The following is a 23,803-nucleotide window of genomic DNA, read 5'->3' as shown; positions in this document are numbered from 1 at the left end:
GGCCCCCAGCCCTCCCCAGCAGCAAGGGAGCCATGTGTGTGGGGAGGAACAGATCCTTGTGACCCTCCTGTGCCTCAGCAAGGCCAGGTCCTGCTGCAGGGAGGAGGATTTGTAGCTGGAGCCAAATTAATGGTGAATGGGTCTCACCCTCCTGCTCTGGGAGCCAGAAACACCCCAAAATGTCTGCTTGGCTCCTACCAGGAGCAAGGATGTGCCACACGTGATTGAGGTTGGTTGAGGCTGCTTCAGGCCACCTTGGGGACCAGCTGGTGGCCACCCAGGGCTGATGTCCCCTCTGTGACTGGTCCGTGACAGGGTCAAACACTGGAGCCAAGCACCACCCTGCAGCTCATCCCAAACTGCAGGGAAAACCAGGGCTGTGACAGTCCCTTCCATCCTTGCACCCACTCCCCTGGGGCTCCTAAACCCCCCTGGGATGCTGAGGCTGTGCCCTGGAGCTGCCCCATCCCCTCACCCCATCAGAGCAGGAGGGAGGAGAGCTGCAGCTGCCAGAGCTGTTACCCCATTCAGGCAGGGCCCAGAGCAGCAGTGGGGAGGCTCTGACCTGCTTTAACCTGCTTTACCACACTATCCCTGCCTGCTTTGCTCTGTCTGCTGCTTCTGAAGCGAGAGAAGGAGGCCAGGCTGTGTGGACACTGAATAATTCAGAGGCAGCTCCGCAGCACCCCGGGGCTGGGCAGCGCCTGTGCCACAGCTCAGCCCAAACCCTTCCTCAGGGAAGCCAGAGGGGACCTGCAGCATGTGAAGTGCAGCATCCTCGTGGCTGGAGGCACCAGCCAAAGCCACCTCCTTGCCCTGTTTGTGTGCTGGTGGCTCAGTCCCAGAGCAGCAGGGCTGTTGGTGCTGTCAGCCGTGACGCTGCATCTCCACAAAGTGCAGCGTGCTGAGCCTGCCTCTGCTCCCCGAGCCATGTTTTCTCCTTCCCTCCCTTTTCCAGGCTGCAAAATTCCCTCCTCTGCTTGGTCAGACGCAGGGCAGGGTTGTAAGACGGGGAGAGATTGTTCATCCAGCTTATGCTGAGCCTCTGAGCGGGGTTTGCTAGAATTAAGGACAGGGAGGGGAGGGAGGGGAAAGAAAGAAATCATACATGAGGTCAGCTTATCCAGCCATGCATGAGGAGAGCACGGCAGGGGCGGCCTCAGGGGGTCAGGCAGGTGCCTGGGGAGCTTCTGGGGGGCTCCAGGGGAGAGGGGAGAGGCACCAGGAGTGAGGGGAATGCACAGCATCAGCACCAGACTCCCAGCTCCAGCCTAATCCAGGCTGTTTATCCCGGTGCAGACAGAGCACAAGGAGCAGCAGGCCATGTTTCCTGTTTCCATGTTTCCTATTTCATTCCCTCAGCTCTGCATCTCCTGAGCCCTGTAAAAGGAAGTGCTGCCCCATCAGACTTCTCCACCCCTGCACAGAAGGCACAGCATTACTGTTGTCTAATGCTTCTGCTTCTGAGAGTGTAAATTATTGCACGAAGCAGGGCAAACCGTCAGGCTGGGCTAGGGACGGGCTGTCTGGAATGAAATGAGATGTTTTGGTCCCCAAAGTCTCTGTCTGATGGCCTCAGCTCGGGCCCAGGAGTCACCAGAGCCACGTGTGAGTTATGGGCTCAGGCTCTGCGCTCTGCACAAGTCACCTCCGGAGCCTGAGCAACAGGAATTATTGTGCACAGAGATAATTATTCCCTGCATACTGCACTACAGCTCATTAAAAGTTTCTTAATGTTTGCAAATTGCTGAATAGCGTTTTTAGTTGTTGCCTTTTCTGATGAGGGGGGGACTAGCTGGTGGATGCTGGTGGTGGCTTGTTGTCTGTGTTATTTTGGTCACAGCAAGCTGGGGCTGTGCTGTGTGGAGAGTTTGTGCTGGGCAGCCTCACATCATGGGAGAAAATGTGCACAGAAAATGCTGCTGGCTCTGGCACAGTGCACAGGGGGCAAGGGCTGAGTGCCACCAGGGTTAGCCCAGCTCCTCCATCCAAAGCCAGAGATGCCTCCAAGTCAAAACCTCCATGTGAGGTCATTACCCAGATTTCTGTAACAGCCTGACACATGAGGGAATTCTTTCCTGGTGTCTCAGCTGCAGATGTTGACTTGCCATCAAACACTCTGTGCTCCTCAGCCAGATAGTGAGAGTGAAATGTCTCATCTTGGATGAGCAGCTGCAGATCTGCCCTGGGTGAGGAGGTGGACACAACCCCAGCACCAGATACCTGGGGAAAACTGCTGAGTTCAGTGAGAAAATCCTGCAGGAGCAGCAGGGAAGGGGTGCCCAGCCTGGCCTCAGCACATTTTCAGCCCTATGCTGGAGGCAAGCAGGAGCAACAGCAACACCTGACAGCTCTTCCCTGTCTTCTTCCTCCAGGTGTAAATGCAACCTCCACGCCAACCTGTGCACCTTCAAAGAGGGCAGCCTGCAGTGCGAGTGTGAGCACAACACCACGGGCCAGGACTGTGGCAAGTGCAAGAAGAACTTTCGCTCCAGGTCCTGGCGAGCAGGCTCCTACCTGCCTCTCCCCAACGGGTCCCCCAATGCATGTGAGTAACCTGCAGCCCTGCCCTGGGCTGCACCCCACCCACAGAGGGTCCCCAATGCATGTGAGCAACCTGCAGCCCTGTTCTGGGCTGCACCCCACCCACAGAGGGGAGCAGGAACTCATTTTGTCCTTCTCCAGCTCGAATCAGGGCAGGATGCTCAGCTTTCCAAAGGGAAATGGGTTCTTACCCTGTCTTGGTACACAGAGAACTGAAAGGATCTGGTGGATGCAGAGGTGATGTGCTGGCTGCTGGAAGAGGAGTGGTGAATCTAATGATGGTCAAGAGCAGGGATGATGACCTTAGGCTAAGATAGAACCACAGCTTCAGGGCAATGCCAATTGTTGTCCTGTGACAAAGGTGTTATTGAGCACTCTGGGCAGGCTCTGCTCAGCTGCAGGAGTGCTGGCTGCTCTCTGGATGCTGTCTGTGCTTGCTGGTGTCCCCTGCACAGCCCCAGCCTCCTCCACTGCTGCAGGAACACGGCTCTGACAGCGGTGGCAGCACACAAACAAGATGCAGGATGCATTCCCACCGTGCTCTGAGCAGAGAATTGGGGCAGGAGGCACCACAGATGGGCAGGTTCCTCCCGGGCTCCTGTCCACTCCACATTAGCAAACTTGTTTAAATGTCACCAAGCCACAGTGGCCACTCCAGCCTTTCAAGCAGCAGCTTTGAGCATTACCAAAGAGAATCTTTTCTCTCCCTCCCCCCAAATTTTTTGAAAGATTTATGTGCTTTAGGATGATCAAAGCTGAAATTCAGGCTCCGAAGGCCGTGACAGGAATGTTTTGTGTGTGCCAGGGCTGGTAGACGAGCAGGTTCTTTGAAAGGGAGCGAGCTTGTCAGCTCCCACCAAGCGGCTGCATTGCTTCAAAGGAGCCTGGGAGAGTTTCTGGTGCTGACAGGCACAGACATGCTGTTCTCTCTCTTTCCCTCCCCTCCATTCCTTGTGTCTCTTCCTATTTCCCTTTTTCCTCTGCTCTTCCTTCTCCCATTCATGTCTCTTCCCATCTGTCATTCAGTCTTCCTCATCCCCACCCAACTCTCTCCGCTGCTTCCTCCTCCCCACATCAGCATTCTCTTCCTCTGCCCCAGCTCTGCTCTTGGTAGCCCTGCCTCTTCCATCACTGTGCTTTATATTCACTGAGCTGAGACTTTCCATGATTCACCCACGTGTTACAGCAGGGAGGCCCTTGGATGTGTTTAAAACCAGACTGGATGTGACACTCAGTGCCATGGTTTAGGTGTTGGCTCACAGGTTGGACGAGATGATCTTAAAGGTCTGTTTCAGCCTAGTTCATCCTGTGATTCTGTGATTATTCAGGGCCTAAAGCCTGTCCTTAGCCCAGTGCTCCTGTGTGCTTGTCCTTTGCTGGGCTGTCACAGCAGCCCAAGGAAATGGTTAACAGCAAAACCCACCAGCAAGGACCACGCTGGTTTTCCTTCCCCAGGTGAAAGGCTTGAGATGCCAGGAGCCCAGACAGCGTTGTCTGGCTGTTTCTGTGCTCTGACAAAAGCAGCTTTTAAGCTGTAGCAGCAAACTGATGTGCCTGTGAGCAAGCCCCCACTAATTAGCTGCTGCTCAGTCCCATGGTGTGTGTCTGTGTGATCTTCTGATGGTGTCCTGCTTCCAGTGACTGGGCTTCCTCTTGTTTTTTGCAGGTGCAGCTGCAGGCTCAGCCTTTGGCAGTAAGTAAAACCCTGACTGAAATGCTGGCATTTAACACCTCGGTGCATGATCCTTGTGGATGTCACTTGGAAAAAAAATATGGTTATTTTCTATCCATTATCATTTTCCAGGCAATAAGTCTTCCCTAATTGTGCCTCATTTTCTGTCTTGTCAAAGAGTCTTATATTTTCTTCCTCTGACTTCAGCAGCCTCATTTTGCCTCTTCCTCTGGCGTGGTTTCCCCCCATGAGGTTCGTTAGTATGGCAGCTGGAAAGGAAATAAAAAAAGACTCTTCAAAATCACCAGTGCTGGCTGTGAAGTCCCCCCTTAGCCCCCCAGTGCTGCAGAATTCTGCTCTGAGAAGGAGCTGGGTGTGAATTATTTGGTGTAGAACCCAGTCTGGGTCACCTTGGGCTATCAATATAAAAAGCATCTAGAGTGAGTGTACATCTGTATGTACACGTGTATGCATATGAACAAATGTCTGTGAGGTGTCAGCAGCAAAGGCAGAGCTCAGCAGGGATTTCTGCTGCAAGATTGATGGCAGGAGAGTGCTCCTTATTTAACAAAGCTGGAGGTAGTTTGATATCAAAGAGCCTGGAGTTTTGGGTAAGCAGAAGCCTGGGTTTGAGTGTTGTGGTGCAGAGTGCCCCTCCAGAAGAAACAAATCAGGGAGCTGAATGAATAATGAGTTCTTTGGTTTGCAGGCAAGTGGGAAGAATTGGAGGAGGAATCGTTTCAGGGAAATGCAAATGCAATTAAGAAAAATGCACCTAATAGAAAAGTGGAGGACAAGTTTTCTGGGTTAATGAACCATATTTAAATTTTTAGCAGTTAATTGCTTGAAAATTTCAAATAAAAATTAAAGGTCGCCCTTAAGTAATATAGGATTTTTAAGAAATAAATGTTTCAACAGCTCAAAATATTATTCACCTTTGTCTTCAAAACCATTTTGATAACTTTTTTCCCTCCCATTTACAAAGCTTGGCATCCTCAGCACTACTTTTGTTTCCCTGGAAGCCGGGAGGGTGCTGGGAGTGATGTGCAGGAGGAGGACAGGAGGGATTTATGTCCAAGGCCAGTTAAGGAGAGATTATTTAGCCCACATAGGAGACTAGAAGTGACCTAAATTAAGTATTTAAACTAGCTCAGGGCTATTATGAAATTAAGCACGATAATCTGCATGAAGCAGTGGGACAAACAAGGACAGGAGGGCAGCAGGTGTAAGTTAAGCAGGAATTTGTGTCCCAGTGTTATTTTAGTCAGGTTGTTGTGGGGAGCTTTGGGGCGGGATCACTCCTGGCTCCTCGGGGGCTCTGCTGACCCCCAACCACCCCAAAATCTGAAGGGTTCCACTGGAAACAAGGGTGCCAATGGTCCTGGTTGGCTTTGAGGGCGGCAGGTGATTTGGGGAGGGGTGGCAGCAGAGAATGGAGCTCAGCTGGGCATGTGGGCAGTGGGCAGTGGGAGCACAGCCTGGCCTGGCACCTCCCACCCGCTCCTCACCCCATCCCTGCCCAGACGTGCCTTCATCTCCCCCTTTCAGCTTAATTGGCAATTAGTTTATGATGGAGCTGTAAGTATTTAAGCCAATATCTGCACCAAGAGAGTAAGCTGATACAGCCCCAGGCTGCAGCCCCTGCTCACACACACACACACACGCCCTGGCTGCGGAGCCTCATCGAGCCGCGTCGCCTTAATCCTGCCGGTGCCCCAGTTGTGACCACGCTGAGAAATCTGTCACCAGGCCAGGCCAGCAGCAGCCTCAGTGTGTGCAGGCTGGCATGGAAACCCAGCACCCCCCCATAAGTGCCTCCCAACTCTTCTCTTTGCTTGTCAGCGTACGAGCGGCCGCAGCGAGTAAACACTGCAAAAACCACCACGGCTAAAACCACCACGGCTAAAACCACCACTGCAAAAACCACCACTGCAAAAGCCACCACCACCACCTCAACCACCACCTCAACCACCACCACAGCCACCACCACCACCAGCAGCACCCCCCTACCAGCCACCACCACCCAGCCAGGTGGGTGCCATGCTCCCTGCCCCGCTCAGGACCAGGACTCTGCTCCTCGTTCAGCTGCTGTGTTGGTGGCCGTGGGTCTCTGCTCTGTAGGAGGATAAAAGGACATGGATAAAAATCCCCCTGGCTTGGTTCACCAGGCAGCCCTGTTGTCTCTGGCACAGATGCTCTCACAGCTCCATGACAAGCAGGGCAGGAAGGAATGAAGAGTTTTTTGATCCATAATAAATTTAAACCACATATTTTTCTGTAAGGAGAGGGGAATTGTACCCCATCCTGCTCTATCCCTGACCTCCTGCCTCTTGCCACCAGACTCAGAGCAGCCCACAGGTTTTGCTGTGTCCTTGCTGGTTGTCCCAATCCTGCACCAAATCCCTGTGTGCCCATGGATGTACTGCAGGTGCAGTTTTCCTGTTGCAGAATTCCAGCATTCCCCAAGTGGCTGCTGTCCAAGCAGGGCTGGAGCTCACACACGTGCCAGAAACATCCTTTCCTAATTTCTGAAATCTCCCAGTGGAGGAAAACTTTTGTCCTTTTTCTGGGGGTTCCACCTTCCCTCCTCCCCTGAACAAGGAGACAGCAGTTTCTCCTTGTCTTTTGGAAATGAGCAGATAAAACTTAACAGCAGGACATTTTTTTAAGCTGTTCATGGGGGAATTAGACACGCATTCCTCCCTTTGCCATGCTTTCAGGGCCTGATATTTCCCAGGAGGACGTTTTACACCCACAGCATGTTAGTAACAGTCTGTCTGGGGGAGCTGCCAGAAGCCAGTCAAAGGGATGAGGAAGCTTGATTGCATGTTTATGCAAATATAGATATATTCATGGAAGTACCCTGCTTGAGGAGTTAATCAGGGAGCTGAGGGTTTAGGTCCAACTTCCATGGAGCTGGAGTGACCCTGGAAAAAGATTGCAAAGCTCAGCTCTGTTAGGAAGAGCTCCTTTCCCAGATCCACCTGTGCAGGAGGAGGTGAGCATGGAGCTCACCCATCCCCAGCAGGGCCAGCTGATCACATCCACATCCACACAATGCACTTGGGCTGATCTGATTTTTATCCATGCTCACCTGTAGTGACATTTTAGGGCTATTTTTTTGCTGTGTTCGTGTGGGTAGCTGCTTGGTGTGTCTCTTGGATGATTTGCAGTGCTCTGCCTTTGTGGCACCTCTGGCACAGGACAGTGTCCCTGGGGAGTTGGGTTGCTGGGGGTAATCTCTCCTGCCAGGCTGCTCTGAGGCACCTGAGGGACATCACAGGGTTTATTCCTTCTCCAAAACTTGCTTCCTGGGCAGAGAAAATGTTTTCCTACTGCTTTCGTTAACTGATGGCAAGGGACAAAATTAATAAATTGCAGCCCAGCTGCCAGGTTGTTGGCTTGATACAGCCAGGCCTGAGTTCCTCGCTCCTCACCCCATCCAGATCCCCATCTGTGCTTCTGCAGAGCCAGTCCCACCCCAGGATGATGACTGGAGGGGCTGCTCCAAATAAGAGGGCAGCTCAAGGACCTGCTCTTACCTGGGCACCATGAGGGGCTTGATGCCAAAGTCCATTCTGTGCCCCTGACCAGCAACAGGGAATCAAGGCACAGCTTAATTCTGATCTGCTTTTGGCCAGAGATGTTCCACCTCCTCCTCCATGAAAAACAGAAAGTATTTCTTTAAAACCATGGCATTCCCAAGGGCCTGCAGATCTAATTCACCTGGGCCCCAAGGGAAACACTTTGTGAGAGAGGTGACCCCTTGAACTCCTGATAGGGCATGTTTGCAGGAGGTGACTCCTAAGCAGGGTCAGAATCCCAAAATGAGATCCTCTGTTGTACCCACCCTTCTGAATTTTAGGAGCTTTAAATCCCTCCTTGTTCTAAAGCCAGACAGGGTCAGAACCCCAAAGTGAGATTCTCTGCTGTACCTCCCCTTCTGAATTTTAGGAGCTTTAAAATCCCTCCTTGCTCTAAAGCCAGACATTTAAACCAGTCCTGCCATCCCATCCCCGCGCTGTTCCACCCTCTAACTGACACACTGTCTTCTGCCCTCTGAATTTCTCAATTTCTGCTTCCCACCATAAGCAAGCATCATCAGACCAGCCTCTGAGTTTGCTGCCTCAGTGCCCGTGACAGAGCCACAGAACAACCCAGGTATTTGAAGGCAGCCCTGCGTGTTTCTCCCTTCTCCTCCGCACAGCAGTGGGTGCAGCTCGGCAGGAGCAGCGTGGCACGTAGGCTCAGAGGAGCAGATTAGATTTGGGTTGTCTCTGGGTTGCATGGAGCTGCTAGACATCTGCTTCCTTTGGCTGCTCGTGGTGTTTTCGTGGTCAAGGTGGAGCTGTGGTCGTGCTGTAGGATGTAGGATGCTTTCTGTGCCATACAGGGGGGAGAGGGAGGAAATCATGGGCAAGGCATGGGGTCTGCAGGCAGGGGAAGCTGCCAAAGTGGGTAGAAGGAAGAGAAATCACAGGGTTACCCTTAGGAGGATGAATTAAGTGCAATTCTCCTTTGCCTTCTGCAGTTCTGTTATTTCAAAGCCTTCCTTGAAGCCTGTCAACTTCTTCCTTGCCATTTGTTACATTTTTTCCCATGTTCAAAATAAGCAAAAAAAACCCCACCAAAAAACCCAAGTTTTTCCTTTTTAATTTTTTTTCCTGTTTCAATTTTCCTCCCTGTGGTTCATGGCAGTCTCAGCAGTTCACCTCTGGGGAAAACAGGACCAGCCTGAGCCCTTCTGAATTTTAGAAGCTTTAAAATCTGAGCTTCTGGGTGGTCACGAAGAAATTGAGCATGGACAGCCTGGCTTTGGGGAGGTCCTGCAGGAAAGGGATCCCTGAGAAGGATTTTCCAGGCTGCTCCCCCACTCCTCCAGTGCTGTTTGCCCCAGTGGTTTTTGCTATGAAATGTGACTTCTTGGTTCAATTTATTCCACTTCCTCAGAAGGCCACCAAGAACAGCAATTTCCATCAGAGCTGCCCCTCGTTTCCCATTTTTATGAAGTGGGTCTGGGGCAAAATGTGTCTCTCTCCCCCTCTCAAAATGTAAAACTGTCCATTATGGCCCAGAGCTACAAAGGGAAAGGTTCTCAGGATAATGAGCATTAATAATTTTCTTGGCTCTGTAAATGCGATTGAGTGGAGGTGTATGTGAATGACTAAAAAGCAAAATGCCTCCAGGGCTGTTTTTTATTGTGACTCTAATTAAACCCTTGCCAATTTGCACAGGGATTTTTTCATATTCTCTTTAACACCGTATTAATATCAATTGGTTTCCACTTTCCAGCTGAAAAGGACAATGTCTATCACCTTCTCTTAGAGCTTGTCATTAAAAAAATAATCTTTTTTTTTCTTTTTTATTCTGTATTGTTTATCATCCCCTTGATGAAGCTGGGAAATCACATTTCTCTCCTACTCGGGTTTGTCCTTTGAAACTTGGCAAGAATCATGAGATTTTTTTTTTTTCCTCCTCCTCCTTATGTTACCCAACTGGAGCTTGAAATTAATAATATGGCTTTTAAAATTTTTAGTCCCTGGTTTGTTTTCTAGCAAACCTGAAGATGGTTACCAATATTGAGAAGCAGGGGAGGGGGATGGAGCCAGTGGGGGTGAGGGTTTGCAGGGAAACCAAACAAGTGAGCTACACAATTTCTTGCTGCTTCAACTTCTCTGCGGTGGCTGGAAATTCTTTGATTTGTATTTCTGAGGGAACAGCAGAGCCTGAAGGAGGGTGTGGAGGCTGGGATTGGAAAGCAGGGCTTGGTGGCTCCATCCCAGGTGTGTGTGTGCTGTCGTTTCAGAGCAGAGGGGTGCAGGCTCAGGTGTGAACACAGAGCAGCTCAGCACACACTGCCCCTCACAGTTCATCCCCCATGGCACAGGGCTGGGTGCTGGATTTGGGGCTCTGATTCCCTGTGGGAATGCTGCAGGGCTTTTGTGGGATCCCAGCTCCCCCAGTAACACCATTTTCCCTTTGATCACTGCAAGACTTCCCTGACTTGTCAGCGGCTGCCCCGCTGCAGGTGGGCTCTCCCCCAGCCAAGGCTGGCCCAGGAGCACCAGGTAGGAGCCACAGGCCTGAGCTGGGTCCTGCCAGCTATAACCAGCTCAGAGAATGCTGTAGTTTCTAGCTCTGCATCTGTGTTTTCCATGGCTCTCTCCTCCTCCTGCCCAGCAAGGAGCTCGGGGCTGGGCTGTGCCCTGCACGCAGCTGGGCTGAGCCTCAGGGTTGAGCTGTGTACATGGAAGATGAGCAGGGTGAGTGGTGGAAAGGATTGTTCACAGCTCGCTGCTGGTGTGAACGGAGAGGATCATGGAAATGCTGTCATCTCCCGAGGCTGGAGCCTGTTTGTAGAGCAGAATCTCCCTGTGAGTGGATAGGCCTGTGCTGCTCAGATCCTTCTGATGCATTTCCTGGCTCAGGCTCCTCTGTGGCTGCCTGAGGTGCTCTGGGAGCCCTGGGAGGTTTTTCTCTGGCTGGAGAGAGAAATTTGAGGCTGAATCTTTTCCTCCTCAGGGTTCCCACCACACACACGCTCTGGTAGCTGCCCTTGGTGCTCAGCTCCCTTTTCCTACCCCAGATTCCTGTAGCTCACTCAGCTGTAGCTTTAGCATCCCTCCTGTGCAGATCCCGGCATCCTGGGCCTGTGTGGGCTCACAGAGAGGCAGAGCTGCTTCTGCTGCAGTGGCAAGGTATGGAGCCACACCGAGGGGCCAGCAGTGCTGACTGCCTTGCCTTGGCAGTGCTCTGCTCTTCTCTCTGTGCCTGGGCAGTGCCAGGACCACGTGCCAACACTCAGCTGTCCAGCAGCTCCCACACCTTCCCCTTAGGAATATTTTCCCGCCTCTCTTCACACTTATAGATGCTAAATTTGAGGAGACTTTGTCTCTCCTTCCTGCTTCAGCACATCCTCAACCAGATACAGCTCCAGTGACCCAGCCTAGACACTGCCTAGAGCTCCCAGTGTCCCTTTGCCACCCTGCTAAGCAAACCAGGGGGGATCTGTTTTAAATCTGATGTTCTCTCTGATGACCCACCAAACACAGCAGCACTTGGAGAGAAGCTGAAGCCACCAGAGCCTCCTGAGAGCATGAGAGGTAAGGCCAGGCCTGTCCCCAAGTGGGACAGGGCAGGTTTGTCCCTCAGGGCCACAGGCCAGGACACCCAGCTTTCTCAGCACAACCCCATTGTACAATCTCCTACTCAGAGTGTCCAGCTCAGCTCATCCAGGCCCAGAGAGGCCTTTTGGGGATATTTGGGGCCAAGGAAAGCCATGGAGACCAGCAGGGCCCACAGCAGCTTCAGGGATGGTGTTGGGGACAGGAGCGGGTGCACCCTGACCATGGCAGAGCCCATGGGGAGCAGGGCCACCTCCTGCCACCACTGTCACTGTGAGACTGTGACCAAGACAGGTGGCTGGAGCTGACCAACCAGCACTTGCAAGGGAATAAACTCCACAAAAAATCCAGTGGAACCAGATCCCACTTCCAAACACCCCGTGGGACCTCAGTGTTGCTCAGCCTGGGCCTCGAGAAAGCACAAAAAGGCTTGGTGGCCTTTACCCCCAGTGCTGGGGCATTCTGTGTGGGCAGCACAGCCCCTAGGGAGCCCATTCCAGCCGGGACAGCCCTTTTCCCTGAGGGAACAGGGTAACAGCACAGCTCTCAGACCTGTTCTATCCTCCAGCGGCTCCGAAGAGCAAACCAGGGCGCACAGCACACTCTGCAGGCAAGAAGCACAAGAAAAAGACAGGTATGTGCTGCTGGGGAAGGGCCAGGCTGGAGCAGGACCCTCCAGCAACCCCTGCCAGGTGCCACCTCCAAAACACTCATCCTCCTCACAGATTTTTGGGTGCCAGCTGGCCTGACCTCCGTGGCCAGTAAAAAATGGTTTGTAAATTGTAGATCCTTATCCCAAACCACCCACCAAGCACCCATAAAGGGGGCATGTGTGAGCAGCTGCTCCCTGTAGCAGCGGCAGCAGTGTTGTGCACTGAGTTATCCATGCATTGAGTGTTTCATGCATCAGACTTTGAGGAGGGGAGGGGAAGAGGAAAATGTAGCAGCTACCAGGATGCAGAAATGGATGCCAGTGCTGCCAGCACGGTGCTCTTGGCTTGGCATTGTTCTTGTGGCAGGGGAGGACACGGGGTGCTGCTAAGCTGTGGGAAAAAGCCTTTCTCTGATTTTTCTCAAGCATCCTCAAAGAGCTCAAAACTCATCCGGCTCAAACCAAACTCTGGCCCAGTGGCTCCCATTGAAACATACAAAGGTAAGCGGAGGGAGGGAGGAGCTCCAGGGCTCCCTGACCTCACTCAGGTGATGTGCTCCTGCAGAATCAGACATGGAGAAGGTGGGGAGGGTCTGTCTGAGTCGTGGTTAGCTGTTGGCTGTGTGTAGCAGTGCTTGCCTAGTCTGAAACAACACCTGGGCATTGCAGCAGGCAGCATTTGAGCTGAAATTCTTTGGATATCAGTTGATGAAGCAGAAGTTACTTCACAGAGATCACAAGAGACTCTCAGCTCCTCCTCAGGCAGCTGTGAACCATGGGGAAACCTCTGCCCTGCCCCTTCTTCCCTGGTCATCATGTCATTGATCACATCTCCTCCTCCAGCTGCATGTGCATGCCAGCCCACACCCTTCCCTGCCATCCTTCAATGTTTAATGTTCTGTTTGGAACACAGTCCCAGCTCCAAAGGCTCTGAGAGCTCAGACCTGGCTGAGGCTGTTTCTGCTCACGTTATCCCCTGCCCTTGCTGGCTGGGAACCTCCTGACCAGGCCAGCTGGGCCACAAGTCCTTTTCTTTTGAGTTGCACATCTCACTATATAAACTCAAATATCTATAAACTCAAATATCTACAAACTCCCAGTAAGATCCAGCACCTGGATCTGACACTGCAATGTTGTCACCATCCCAAGTCATGGTAACAAAAAGCAAACACAAGAAGCACAAAATCCAATTCCCCTGAGTACAAATTCACCCACAGATTGTTTTCTAACACGTGCCCGCAGCTGAGAGAGGTCAGCCCTGGGAATGAGAGCACTTGGCTTGGCAGGCTGTGCTGTGCCAGGCAAGCCCTGGTTCAAACCTCCACACACCTGCTGTGGAAGGATCCCACATGAGCCACACTGCCTTGCATAGGCTTATTTTAAACATTTAACCTGAGAGCCACACCCTTCACAACAGAAAGGTACAACAGGAAGGGGCTGAGAAGGGATGCAGAGGGAAAAGGAGAGGCTGTGAGGTTTTACCTAGACACACAGCAGCTCCATCTCCACCAGAGCACCTCTGCCAGCCCCATCCCATGGGCCAGTCCCTTCTGTTCCCAATGGGGCAGAGCCTTTGCCAGGGCTCCTCACCGGTCCTGCAGCCTCCCCAGAGCCAACCCAGGCCCTGCTCATTAACAAGGCAGCTCTGTAATTAACATCTGGCTCCCCTCCACATGCAACTTCTGAAAGAAATCAAGCCCTGGGATTGCAAGGGGCTGATCACAGGGCCGTGCCCCTGCTGTGCTCTCTGGGTGATGATTTCCAGCCCGATCCCCCCATGGTGGTGGAGAGCTGTGTGCACTCCTCCTGCCCAGCACACCCCAGCCCTGCTCTGGCAGTGGCCATGGCATTCCCTCAGGCAGTGAGGGATCCTCCACAGTGGCTCCCAGCACCAGGGAAAGCCACTCCAGCCCCAGCTGACCCCTGCTCTCCTCCCCAGACTGCGAGTGCTACGGCCACTCCAACCGCTGCAGCTACATCGACTTCCTGAACGTGGTGACCTGCGTGAGCTGCAAGCACAACACGCGGGGCCAGCACTGCCAGCACTGCCGCCTGGGCTTCTACCGCAACAGCTCCGCCGAGCTGGACGACGAGAATGTCTGCATAGGTGAGAGCAGTGTGTCTGCATAGGTGAGAGCTGGGAGCGTGTGTGTCTGCATAGGTGAGAGCAGGGAATGTCTGCATAGGTGAGAGCTGTGTGTCTGCATAGGTGAGAGCAGAGAATGTCTGCATAGGTGAGAGCTCAGAGTGTGTGAGTCTGCACAGGTGAGCAGGGAGAGTGTCTGTGAGTGTCTTCATAGGTGAGCACAGGGAGTGTTTGCATAGGTGAGAACTATGTGTGTGTGTCTGCAGAGGTGAGCAGGGTGGATGTCTGCACAGGTCAGAGCAGGGAGTCTGGGTAGGTAAGAACAGAGAGTGTCTGCATAGGTGAGAGCAAAGTCTGGGAATGTCTGCAGGGAGAGCAGGGAGAGTGTCTGTGAGTGTCTGCACAGGTGAGCAGGGAGAGAATGTCTGCATAGGTGAGAGCAGGGAATGTGTGTGTGTCTGCATAGGTGAGAGCTGAGAATGTCTGCATAGGTGACAACAGGGAATGTCTGCATAGGTGACAACAGGGAATGTCTGCATAGGTGAGCAGGGAGAGTGTCTGTGAGTGCCTGCACAGGTGAGCAGAGCATGTCTGCATAGGTGAAAGCTGGGAGCGTGTGTGTCTGCATAGGTGAGAGCAGAGAGTGTGTGTGTCTGCACAGGTGAGCAGGAAGAGTGTCTGTGTAGATGAGCATGGAGAATGTTTGTGTAGGTGAGCACAGAGAGTGTCTGTGAGTGTCTCATTAGGTGAGCATGGAGAGTGTCTGCATAGGTGAGCACAGAGTGTCTGTATAGGTGAGAACAGCCCCAGCCGAGTCCTCACTCTGTGAATGGGCCTCTTTGAGCCCCTCTCTGGAGGGTGTGGGGCCCACCTGCATGCTCAGCAAGGATAGCAGCTGGTACAGTCTCTGCAGCCTGCCAAGGCATCTCTTCCCTGAAAACAAAGCCTAAAAATTAGAATCACAGTTTGGGTTGAAAAATCCTAATTCCACCCCCTGCCATGGGCAGGGACACCTTCCACTAGACGAGGCTGCTCCAAGCCCCATCCAACCTGGCCTTGGACTTTTCCAGGGATCCAGGGGCAGCCAATGCTTCTCTGAGAACCCTGTGCCTCACAGTAAAAAGCCTTTCTGACTGAATTCAGATGCTTTGCTCAGCCAGGAAGGGCTCAGCTCCAAAGAGGGCTGGCCTTTGCACCTGTGGCTGTTTGCACTGTTGGGACCTCTTAGGCCAATGTGTCCTCCCAGCCCCTTGGTCTCTAAGCTCTCCTCCACAGCACATCTCCAGACCTCCCCAAAGCCCCCAACCCTTCCCTTATGGAACCCCAGGCAGGACAGGCTCTGACCTCCCTGTCTTTGGCCAGAATGTAACTGCAACCAGATCGGCTCCATGCACGACCGCTGCAACGAGACCGGCTACTGTGAGTGCAGGGAAGGCGCCACGGGGCCCAAGTGTGACGACTGCCTGCCCAACTACTACTGGAGACAGGGCTGCTTCCGTGAGTACCCCCCTGCAGGGCCAGCCAGCTCAGAGGGGCCTCCAAACAGCAGCAGCACCTCCAGCACTGCTGGCTTGGGTGCCTTGTGATGCTCCGGGTGCAGGGGGAGCAGGTTCCGGCCATGCTTCCCAAATCCAAAATTAATTTATAGCTTTGGCCATGGAAAAGCTATAGCTTTATAGCTATATAAAGTTATATAGATATATAGCTTTATAGCTTTGCACCCCTCCACTGCATTCTGCTGGCCTTGGGACTGCTCTAGTCTTGTATTTTTGGGGTTCCCAGACGAGCTCAGATGAAGGAAGGAAGGATGAATCTGACTCCACGTTCTTAAAAGGCTAAATTATTATTTTATTATCTATATTATATTAAAGAATACTATACTAAAACTATACTAAAGGATACAGACAGAAGGCCTAAATCTGTTCTTAGAAAGCTAATTTATTATTTGATGATCTATATTATATTAAGAAATACTATACTAAAACTATACTAAACTAAACTAAAGGACACAGACAGAAGGCTAAAAGATACTACTGAAAAACTCATGACTCTCTCCAGAGCCTCGACACAGCTGGCTGTGATTGGCCAATAAGTAAAAACAATTCACATGAAACCAATGAAACAATCACCTGTTGGTAAACAATGTCCAAACACATTCCAAAGCAGCAAAACACAGGAGAAGCCAATCAAATAATTCCTGTTTTCATTTTTCTCTGAGGCTTCTCAGCTTCCCAGGAGAGAAATCCTGGGCAAGGGGATATTTCAGAAAATATGATGGTGACACTCTAGCGCTGGGAGGGCTGGATGATTTAACCCTTAGGAGCAAAAATCTAATTTCTAGAGCAGCCAAGGGGTTTAACCCTATAGGGTAATGCCTGCACCTCTCACCCTGCAGTGGGATAATTTAACCCCTAGGAGTTAAAATCTGAATCCTGCAGCAGCCAAGGGGTTTAACCCTATAGGGTAATGCCTGCACCTCTCCCTCTCACCCTGCAGTGGGATAATTTAACCCCTAGGAGTTAAAATCTAATTCCGGCACCAGCCAAGGGGTTTAGCCCTGCAGAGTAAGACCTGCTCCTCTCCCTCTCACCCCCTAATTTAACCCCTAGGAGCTGAAATCTGATTCCTGCAGCAGCCAAGGGGTTTAACCCCGCAGGATAACCCCTCTCCCTGTCCCCCTGCAGCCAACGTGTGCGATGACGAGCTCCTGCTCTGCCAGAACGGCGGCACCTGCTACCAGAACCAGCGCTGCATCTGCCCCGTGGGCTTCAAGGGCGTGCTGTGCCAGCAGTCCCGCTGCGAGGCGGACAAGCAGGACTGTGACGGTGCCCCCGGTGCCCGCGGCAGCCCGGCCGCCCTGGCGCTGGCCGTGCTCGCCCTGCAGCTGCCAGGCTGGGTGGATCTCTGAGGCTGCGCGGCGAGCCCAGCCCGGGGGCCTGGCGACACCGAGGGGACGGGTGGCCGTCCCCAGCGCCTCCTCCTCCGCCTTCCTTCACGCTAGGACTTGCACAACGTCTTTGGGGCCACTTTCCAAGCAGAGAGGTACGCAGGGAGCCCGGCGCTGGGTGCTGCCAAACCGGGGGGGCCGTGCCCGGTGGGGACACGGGGACAGCAGCAGCGACATTCTGTGTGGGACATGGGGACAGCAGCAGCATTCTGTGTGGGACACAGGGACAGCGATATTCTGTGTGGGACACGGCCTGTCTGCCCTCCTGGCACAGGGACCTGTCCTGCCCCTGCACAGGGATCTGTCCTGCCCTGCACAGGGCGGCCCGGGGTTCCAGAACAGTGCCGCGATCCGAGGGATGGTTTTTTTAATTCTTACTTTCTTTACTTTGGTATAGGCCGGGGTGGTGTTTTCATTTTCCCTCCTCTCAGCGTCCTGGTTTGGGAGAGCCTGTGGTGCCAAGAGCGGAGCCCCAGCACGCAGGGGACAGGAGGGAGGGGAGAGGGGACTCCGGTCCATCCCTGCTGCAAATCCCACACCCCACCACGGGCCCGGCCTGGCCACGCACATACTGTTGCCTACGACTGTAGTTGCTGCATTGATTTTGTATTTTCATGGCTGGGTTTTGTTTTCTTGCACTGATGGAGAACACAGGGGCCGTGAGGCGTTCGGAGCGTGAGGAGTGCAGTGTCTTATCCACACATGTCCGTATGGTGTACGGGTCAAATTCTTCTTTTGGTAGAGACTTATTTTTGTTTGGATTAAATGTTATAACAGAACCACGACCTAAAGGGACATTTTATCATGAGCATTTGATTCTGGTGTATCCTCCTCCAGTAAAGCAACTATTAATGGCTGCTTGATCACCACGTTTTCCTTTTTGTGTGCACAGTTAATTACAGGTAAAGACTTATTTTTGGATTCATAATGTCCTCTTGTGTTTTCTGAGTCACTACCAAGGTGCACCACATGGTGAGGGAGAGGGGAGGGAGAGAGAGGTTGCCTCATCACTGAGAGCTGTTAATTATTTCTCCTAATTACTTTGCTGAGCCTAGGTTAGACTACTAACTGTAGACAATGAGCAAAGCCTGAGTGATATATTAAGCACTGGTCTTGTGTGAAAAGGCCATTTCCAAATGAGCCTGCAGCAGGAAAAGGCTGGCCAGGGCAGGAATGCTTCTCCATGGGGACCTCAGCTGTCCCAACCCCACTGCAGCCCCCTCCAGCTGGTGCCATCATGCACCTCTGCAGAAAATGCTGTATTCTAAAGCAACCACAGCCAGTATTTTTAAGCAGCAATATAGAGCTCACAGGGATTATATTAACTCATTAAGGCTCATCAACATGCTCCTGTCTGAGGAGGCATTTACAGCCAAGCACATAAATGAAGGCAGGAGAAACCAGAGACAAGAAAAGAAGTAACTCAGTCAGCTCAATGGGAATGTCATAAACACAGGAGCCCTTGTGTGGTCATATTTGGATATTTACCATGCCAGGAGATGATTGAGTGCAGGTTTAGAGGATGGGGACACCCCCAAGTCCAGTTTGTTCAGTTCTAGGCTGGTTTCTTTGTCAGGTGAGCTTTGGAAAAGGAGAGAAAACCCAGAGTGAAGGTGCAGGATGGATATTGTCACTTCAAAGAGCAACACACATTCAAAGCAGCATTTAACATCACAGAGGCAGAGCACAGGGCTTAGTTAATCCACTATAAAGTAAAAGAGGGTTCAACTCACCCTGATTTGCTCCTTGGGGCAGAGGGCTGGCCCCAGCATTGCCTCCCTGGCTTCAGCACAGTTGGTTGCTCTCTGTTGGACACTCACTCTTTTCTTTGTGCTTTCTGACTGCAGCAGACCTTAAATATGTTACAGCTCTCACAAGTAATAGCAAAGGCTGTAACAAGATCAAGATCTCTAATGGCACTTCTGGAGGGTGAAGCAACATTCTCCTTTGCCTGCACGACTGTTTTTCTCTAGAATATTAGATTAAGCAACAGAAAATTTACTACTTCATAAAGCCAGGCAAACTCTGCACCCAGCAGATTCCCTGCAAACACACACTTTTATTGCAGGAACGTGCCAAGCAAAAGCACCAAACTCCTGTAGAAAATAACCTCAGAAAGGCACAGCAAAGCTCAGACCAGTCCAGGAATGAAGGCTGCTGAAAACTACACTTGACCTTTCTGGGTTTGGGGCTTTGCTCTTGGTTGTTTGGGTATTGGCTGTTTGGCTTTGGGGTTTTAGAGTCACACGTGCTGTAGAACTTGGAATCACACAATGCAAGGCAGAAGAGAAAATCTCTCACACAAAACTCACACTTAGTGCTCAAGAAAACAATTTAAAGCTTCTGAGATCTTCAGCACTGAGGACCCATTAACTGCAGCATCTGTTACAGGGTGTCTGCACAAAGAGAACAGAGCACCATTGAAACAACACAGAGAAACCATCACTGCAAGTACCCACAGATCCCAAAGTTCATCTCCAAGGCAGAAGTTTTGTACATCAGTTATTGCTTCCAGATGGGAGAAGTTGTCCAATGAGCTTGATACTTGTGGAAAGGTTACCCAAAAGGTACTTCTCCTTCTGAGAAAAGCCACTTATGCTCTTTCAAGAGGTTCCATGTGCATCCTGCCACCAGCATTTGATTGGTTTGGAAAAGTTTTTAAATTACACTTCTGCCTGCAAAGAGTGACCTCTCCAAACAGCATAAGTAGAACGTTTGATTTTTCTTGTTTACTTCAAATTCTACTCTGATTTTAACTATTCAGAGTTCTGATAAATCCAAACAACCAAAAGCCCCAAGGAAACAAAAACCTTCCTGATGCACATTTGCTCACTTGCCAGGTAAAATGTTAAAGCTACAGTTCCTGGGAGCTGGAGACAGGAGGGGGGAAAAGAATTCCATTGCCAGTTCCCAGGTATGTTATTTGTTTTTTTTTAAAGATGAGGCAGCAGACATCTCATCTGCAAGTGATTCGTGAGGAGCCCTGCAGAGGCTGGAGAGCGAGAGAACCAACACTTTTTAATGGGAATAAAATGGTCTCACTGCCCTGTTCTGCTCTGTAATTTGCTTTCATGAGAAGCCTCAAATGTAAATAAAACAAAGTATAAAGGAAGAGCTGAATGTTGTTGCTCAGAAATAAGAGCAGAGCTGGGTTTTGGAGAGCTTTATACTCACATCATCTCAGCCCTTCTGGCTGGGAGCTGGAGAGTTTGGCCACGATCACACAGAAAATGGCTAAAAAATCCCATCCTGATTTGAGATGCAGAGAAAAGCTTCAGACCCTCCTGAAGGCTCCTTTGGCTTTTTGATTCTCAAGGTGTTCTAACAACTTTCACTGCAGGGTGAAACGTGTGAGGAAAGCCTAAACCCACCCATTTTCACCACATAACTGCCAGCAACAATAAGCAGGGTCCAAAAGCTCCATCCTGACCCCACTCTGTGTCACTGCAGGGGTTAAAATAGAGGGGAAAACGATGGGATTTCTCATCCTGACCACACTCTGTGGTTTAACACTGCAGGGGTTAAAACAGAGGGGAAACTGATGGGATTTCTCTGTAGCAAAGGGAGTTCTTGCTTCATGGCACAGTGAAATCAGTGGCAATGCTGCACAGCTGCACCAGGCTATAAAATCAGGTTTTCTGTGTTTTCCCAGTACCAGATGTAATGTGCTCTCAGACCACTTTCATTTCTATCATGCTTTTCCTGGGAGTTGGTGGCAAATTAGCCAAGGGCTGAGCAGCAGACAGGTACATATGGCCAGGAGGTCTCATGGCAGTGATATTCAATGTACAAGGCTGCTTAGCTTACATTTATTTGCACTAAAGAATAAGGCACTGGGCTCCTTTCCAAGCAGCTTAAAAAGACAAGAAAAGAGACCCGTTGTGGCAAGAGACTGTATTATATCATTACCATTATAAATTCCATTTACAATCCAGCAGTCATTTCATCCATCATTTATTCATGCACAATGGAGAGAGCATCTTGCAGCTTTAGGACCATGGTTCTGCTCATCCATGGGGCTGCTGTGAATGAACAGCCCAGCTCCAGTTTTGGGAGCCTTCTCTCCACACTTCAGAGATTGCCAAAAAGCAAAAGCCAGCTCTGGAATTACTGGAGTTCCATGTTATTTTTCAGGTGTTGTCTGGGAATGTTTAGCCCCAGTTGATGCAGTCACAAATGTTGTGTTGCTCTGGGAGCCCAGGCTGCTCTGTGCTTGTCCCCACGAGTGTGGCAGGGTGAGGGCTATTCCCATTCCATGGATTAGCAGAAGTGCCTTGCCAGCCTGCACCCCTCATTAAACCCCTCTGCTAATTAGGATTGTAAGGACTCAGGGTCTCACCAGCACTGGGAATGTGATGGAGACTGGCAGGAGGGAGAGGCTGATGTCCCTCCTGTCCCCACAGAGCCTGGCACAGTCCAGGGGCACCTCCAGCTCTCAGCACCCCTTGTCCCACCCAGCCAGGAGCCAACAGCTCCCTCCTGCACTCCCCAGAGCGGATAATAAACTGATAAATAAACAGAAGTGCCCCACACAGAGCCCAGGGCAGCACAGTGACCCAGAGCCAAGGAACACAGACCAGACAAGCACCTGCCATGCCCTCACATCGCCATGATTGGCAGCAACAACATGGAAAATAACTACAGCAAACCTTAAAGGGAAAAGGAACAACCAGTTATATCCCACCTTTGCTGCAAAGCCTGTTTTGTGTACAAAGAATAAATTAATGAAACTTCCACACTCTGAAAACCCTGAACAAAACATGGTCCAGCTCTTACAAGAGACTTTCCCTCCCTCCCAAGAACAGAGGGGACTGGCTTTGCACTGAGAATTCAGCTCCAGCCTTGGAAGCAGCATGGAAGCCTCTCTAAAAACCTGGATACTGCTTCTTCCAAGCACAGCCTCCAATAAAGTGTTTTACATAAAGTTGTGTTGAGTACATTTCTTTACTGACTTTTCCAACTTTAGCACTCAGTAACCACTGAAAAGCCTCCTCCAAGGGCCACCAGCTCTGAGGAGTTATAAATGACCACAGCAAGTCTCTGCTCACAGCTTACACACTGAGTGCCCATCACTACTCAGTGCTTTGTACCACACAGAGAATTTATGAAAATTGTGCCTGATCTGTTTGTTCCTCACTGGAGATTTGAGCCAGTGAGAAGTGTGCTTTGGATTGCATTTTGTTCAGTTTTCCAGGTATAAACAAGAGGAGAAGCTAAAGCTACAAACCTACTCTGAGTGGTTTGTGAAGAGGGAAAAGTGTTTAAGTGCAATAACCCAAGCATGTTTTTATTGACAAATAAAGGACTAATGACACAGACTGACATGGCAGCAATAATCTACTGCTGAAGACTGACAATTTAAGTCAGATAAATCTAGTATTAAACCAGCAAAAAGGTCTGGGCCACTGAATACACCTCAAAGATGATTTATGGATAAACACAGGCATTATAGAGTATAACTAAAATAAAATGTTAAAACAAAATTCCTTCCAGCACGTGCCTAGCACTGCTCTCAGAACACGTTCTGAAATGCAAGGTAAGGAAGGAAGAAAACTAGAAGTTTCACAGCAACATTCTAGTCACCAAATTGCTTTTAATAACCAGAAAAGCATTTCCTCGTTCATTTTGTTGCCAGCTTCACTTTATTTACATCAAGACAGTCCAAATGGCTTCCACAGCCATGGGGTTTGCAGAGCAGCAGCCTCTTAATGTGCTAAGTACAAACAGCAGGCAGGGCAGCACAGCCCTGCCAACGAGAGCCAAGGGGCTTGGAAGATGACAGTTTTTAAATATTCCTATTAACATAAAGGGGAAAAACACACAGGTATGGAGTGTGTGATGGGGAGTGACTGAAATGCCCAGTTTGTTAAGGTCAGAGTCACTCAGCAGCTGGAGAAGGGCACACAGGGCTGCCAGGAGGAGTCAGGGTCACTGAAGGATTCAGAATGCAACACCACAAATAACTAAAGCTGGACAATGCACAGATGCTGACCTCACCTCACAGGGATCTCCCAGATTCTCCCCATTGCACTGAAACCCTCAGTCCTGCACAGCACAAGGAGCTGGCCAGGCCCAGGCAGCAATCAAAGCCTCCCCACACACCTCCAAGGCAGCTCCTACCAGTAAAGGATGCTTGTTCTGGGTGTGGATGCATTAGGGATGAGTTTTCCTGGCAATCACAGCCTGGCCCAGCTCCTGGTGCTGGGCACAGCAAGGCACTGGTGTTTCCCTGAGCTGGGCCCTGCCTGGCAGAAGGTCAAAGCACAAAGCTGGAATTATCCCTGCAATAACACAAATGGAACTGAAGATGATGCCTAAAAACTGTGGCTCACTTGCTGCAGCACAGCCACTGCCACGCTGCTGTGACAAGGGACAGCAGGACAGGCCCTGCTCAGTGGAGATGGCACAGCTGGCACCAACCCTGCACCCTCAGGTTATCTCCACACAAAGCTCAGTGCATGTGAAATGCTGCTCTTCACCTCCTGAGACACACACAAGCTCCAGAAAACAGACACTGATACTTCACAGCGACCCAAAGGAATTCTTAGCAGAAATAATTCCAGTTTTATTGTGAAATGTTATGATGTGAGGAAGGTTTTCTTAAAAATAATTTGGTTTTTTCGCCATCCTCCTTTAATGGCTGCATGTTCTTCATGAGCACAGTGGAAAGAATCCAGCAGTAACACCTAGAAAGATCTACCTGCCCTTTTCATCCCTGTCATCTCCAAAATTTCATACACAGAAACTCAAGTGATATTACCAATAGCTGTTAATAGAA

The 23,803-nt window shown here is 50.9% G+C and overlaps 1 protein-coding gene across 3 annotated transcripts in view; it reads left to right on the top strand.

Moving 5' to 3' along the window:
* Nucleotides 1–22,834, top strand: part of NTNG2 (netrin G2) — a 54,329-nt gene extending 31,495 nt beyond the window's left edge. For 2 of the 3 annotated variants that reach the window (XM_064727868.1, XM_064727867.1), the window contains exons 4-8: nucleotides 2,376–2,548; nucleotides 4,211–4,237; nucleotides 13,932–14,099; nucleotides 15,441–15,575; nucleotides 16,763–20,054. In XM_064727868.1, coding sequence (XP_064583938.1) covers nucleotides 2,376–2,548; nucleotides 4,211–4,237; nucleotides 13,932–14,099; nucleotides 15,441–15,575; nucleotides 16,763–16,986 — 727 coding nt within the window. In that variant the 3' untranslated portion in view covers nucleotides 16,987–20,054. Of the gene's footprint in view, nucleotides 1–2,375; nucleotides 2,549–4,210; nucleotides 4,238–6,058; nucleotides 6,248–8,308; nucleotides 8,378–10,209; nucleotides 10,285–11,268; nucleotides 11,320–11,908; nucleotides 11,975–12,418; nucleotides 12,494–13,931; nucleotides 14,100–15,440; nucleotides 15,576–16,762 lie in introns of all 3 variants that reach the window. The other variant, XM_064727869.1, reaches the window with a different exon arrangement.
* The last annotated feature ends 969 nt before the right edge of the window (nucleotides 22,835–23,803 follow it).

The sequence above is a fragment of the Zonotrichia leucophrys genome, chromosome 17, assembly GCF_028769735.1.
Source record: "Zonotrichia leucophrys gambelii isolate GWCS_2022_RI chromosome 17, RI_Zleu_2.0, whole genome shotgun sequence".
Lineage (NCBI taxonomy): Eukaryota > Metazoa > Chordata > Aves > Passeriformes > Passerellidae > Zonotrichia > Zonotrichia leucophrys.
This window is presented reverse-complemented; position numbering and strand designations above follow the sequence as displayed.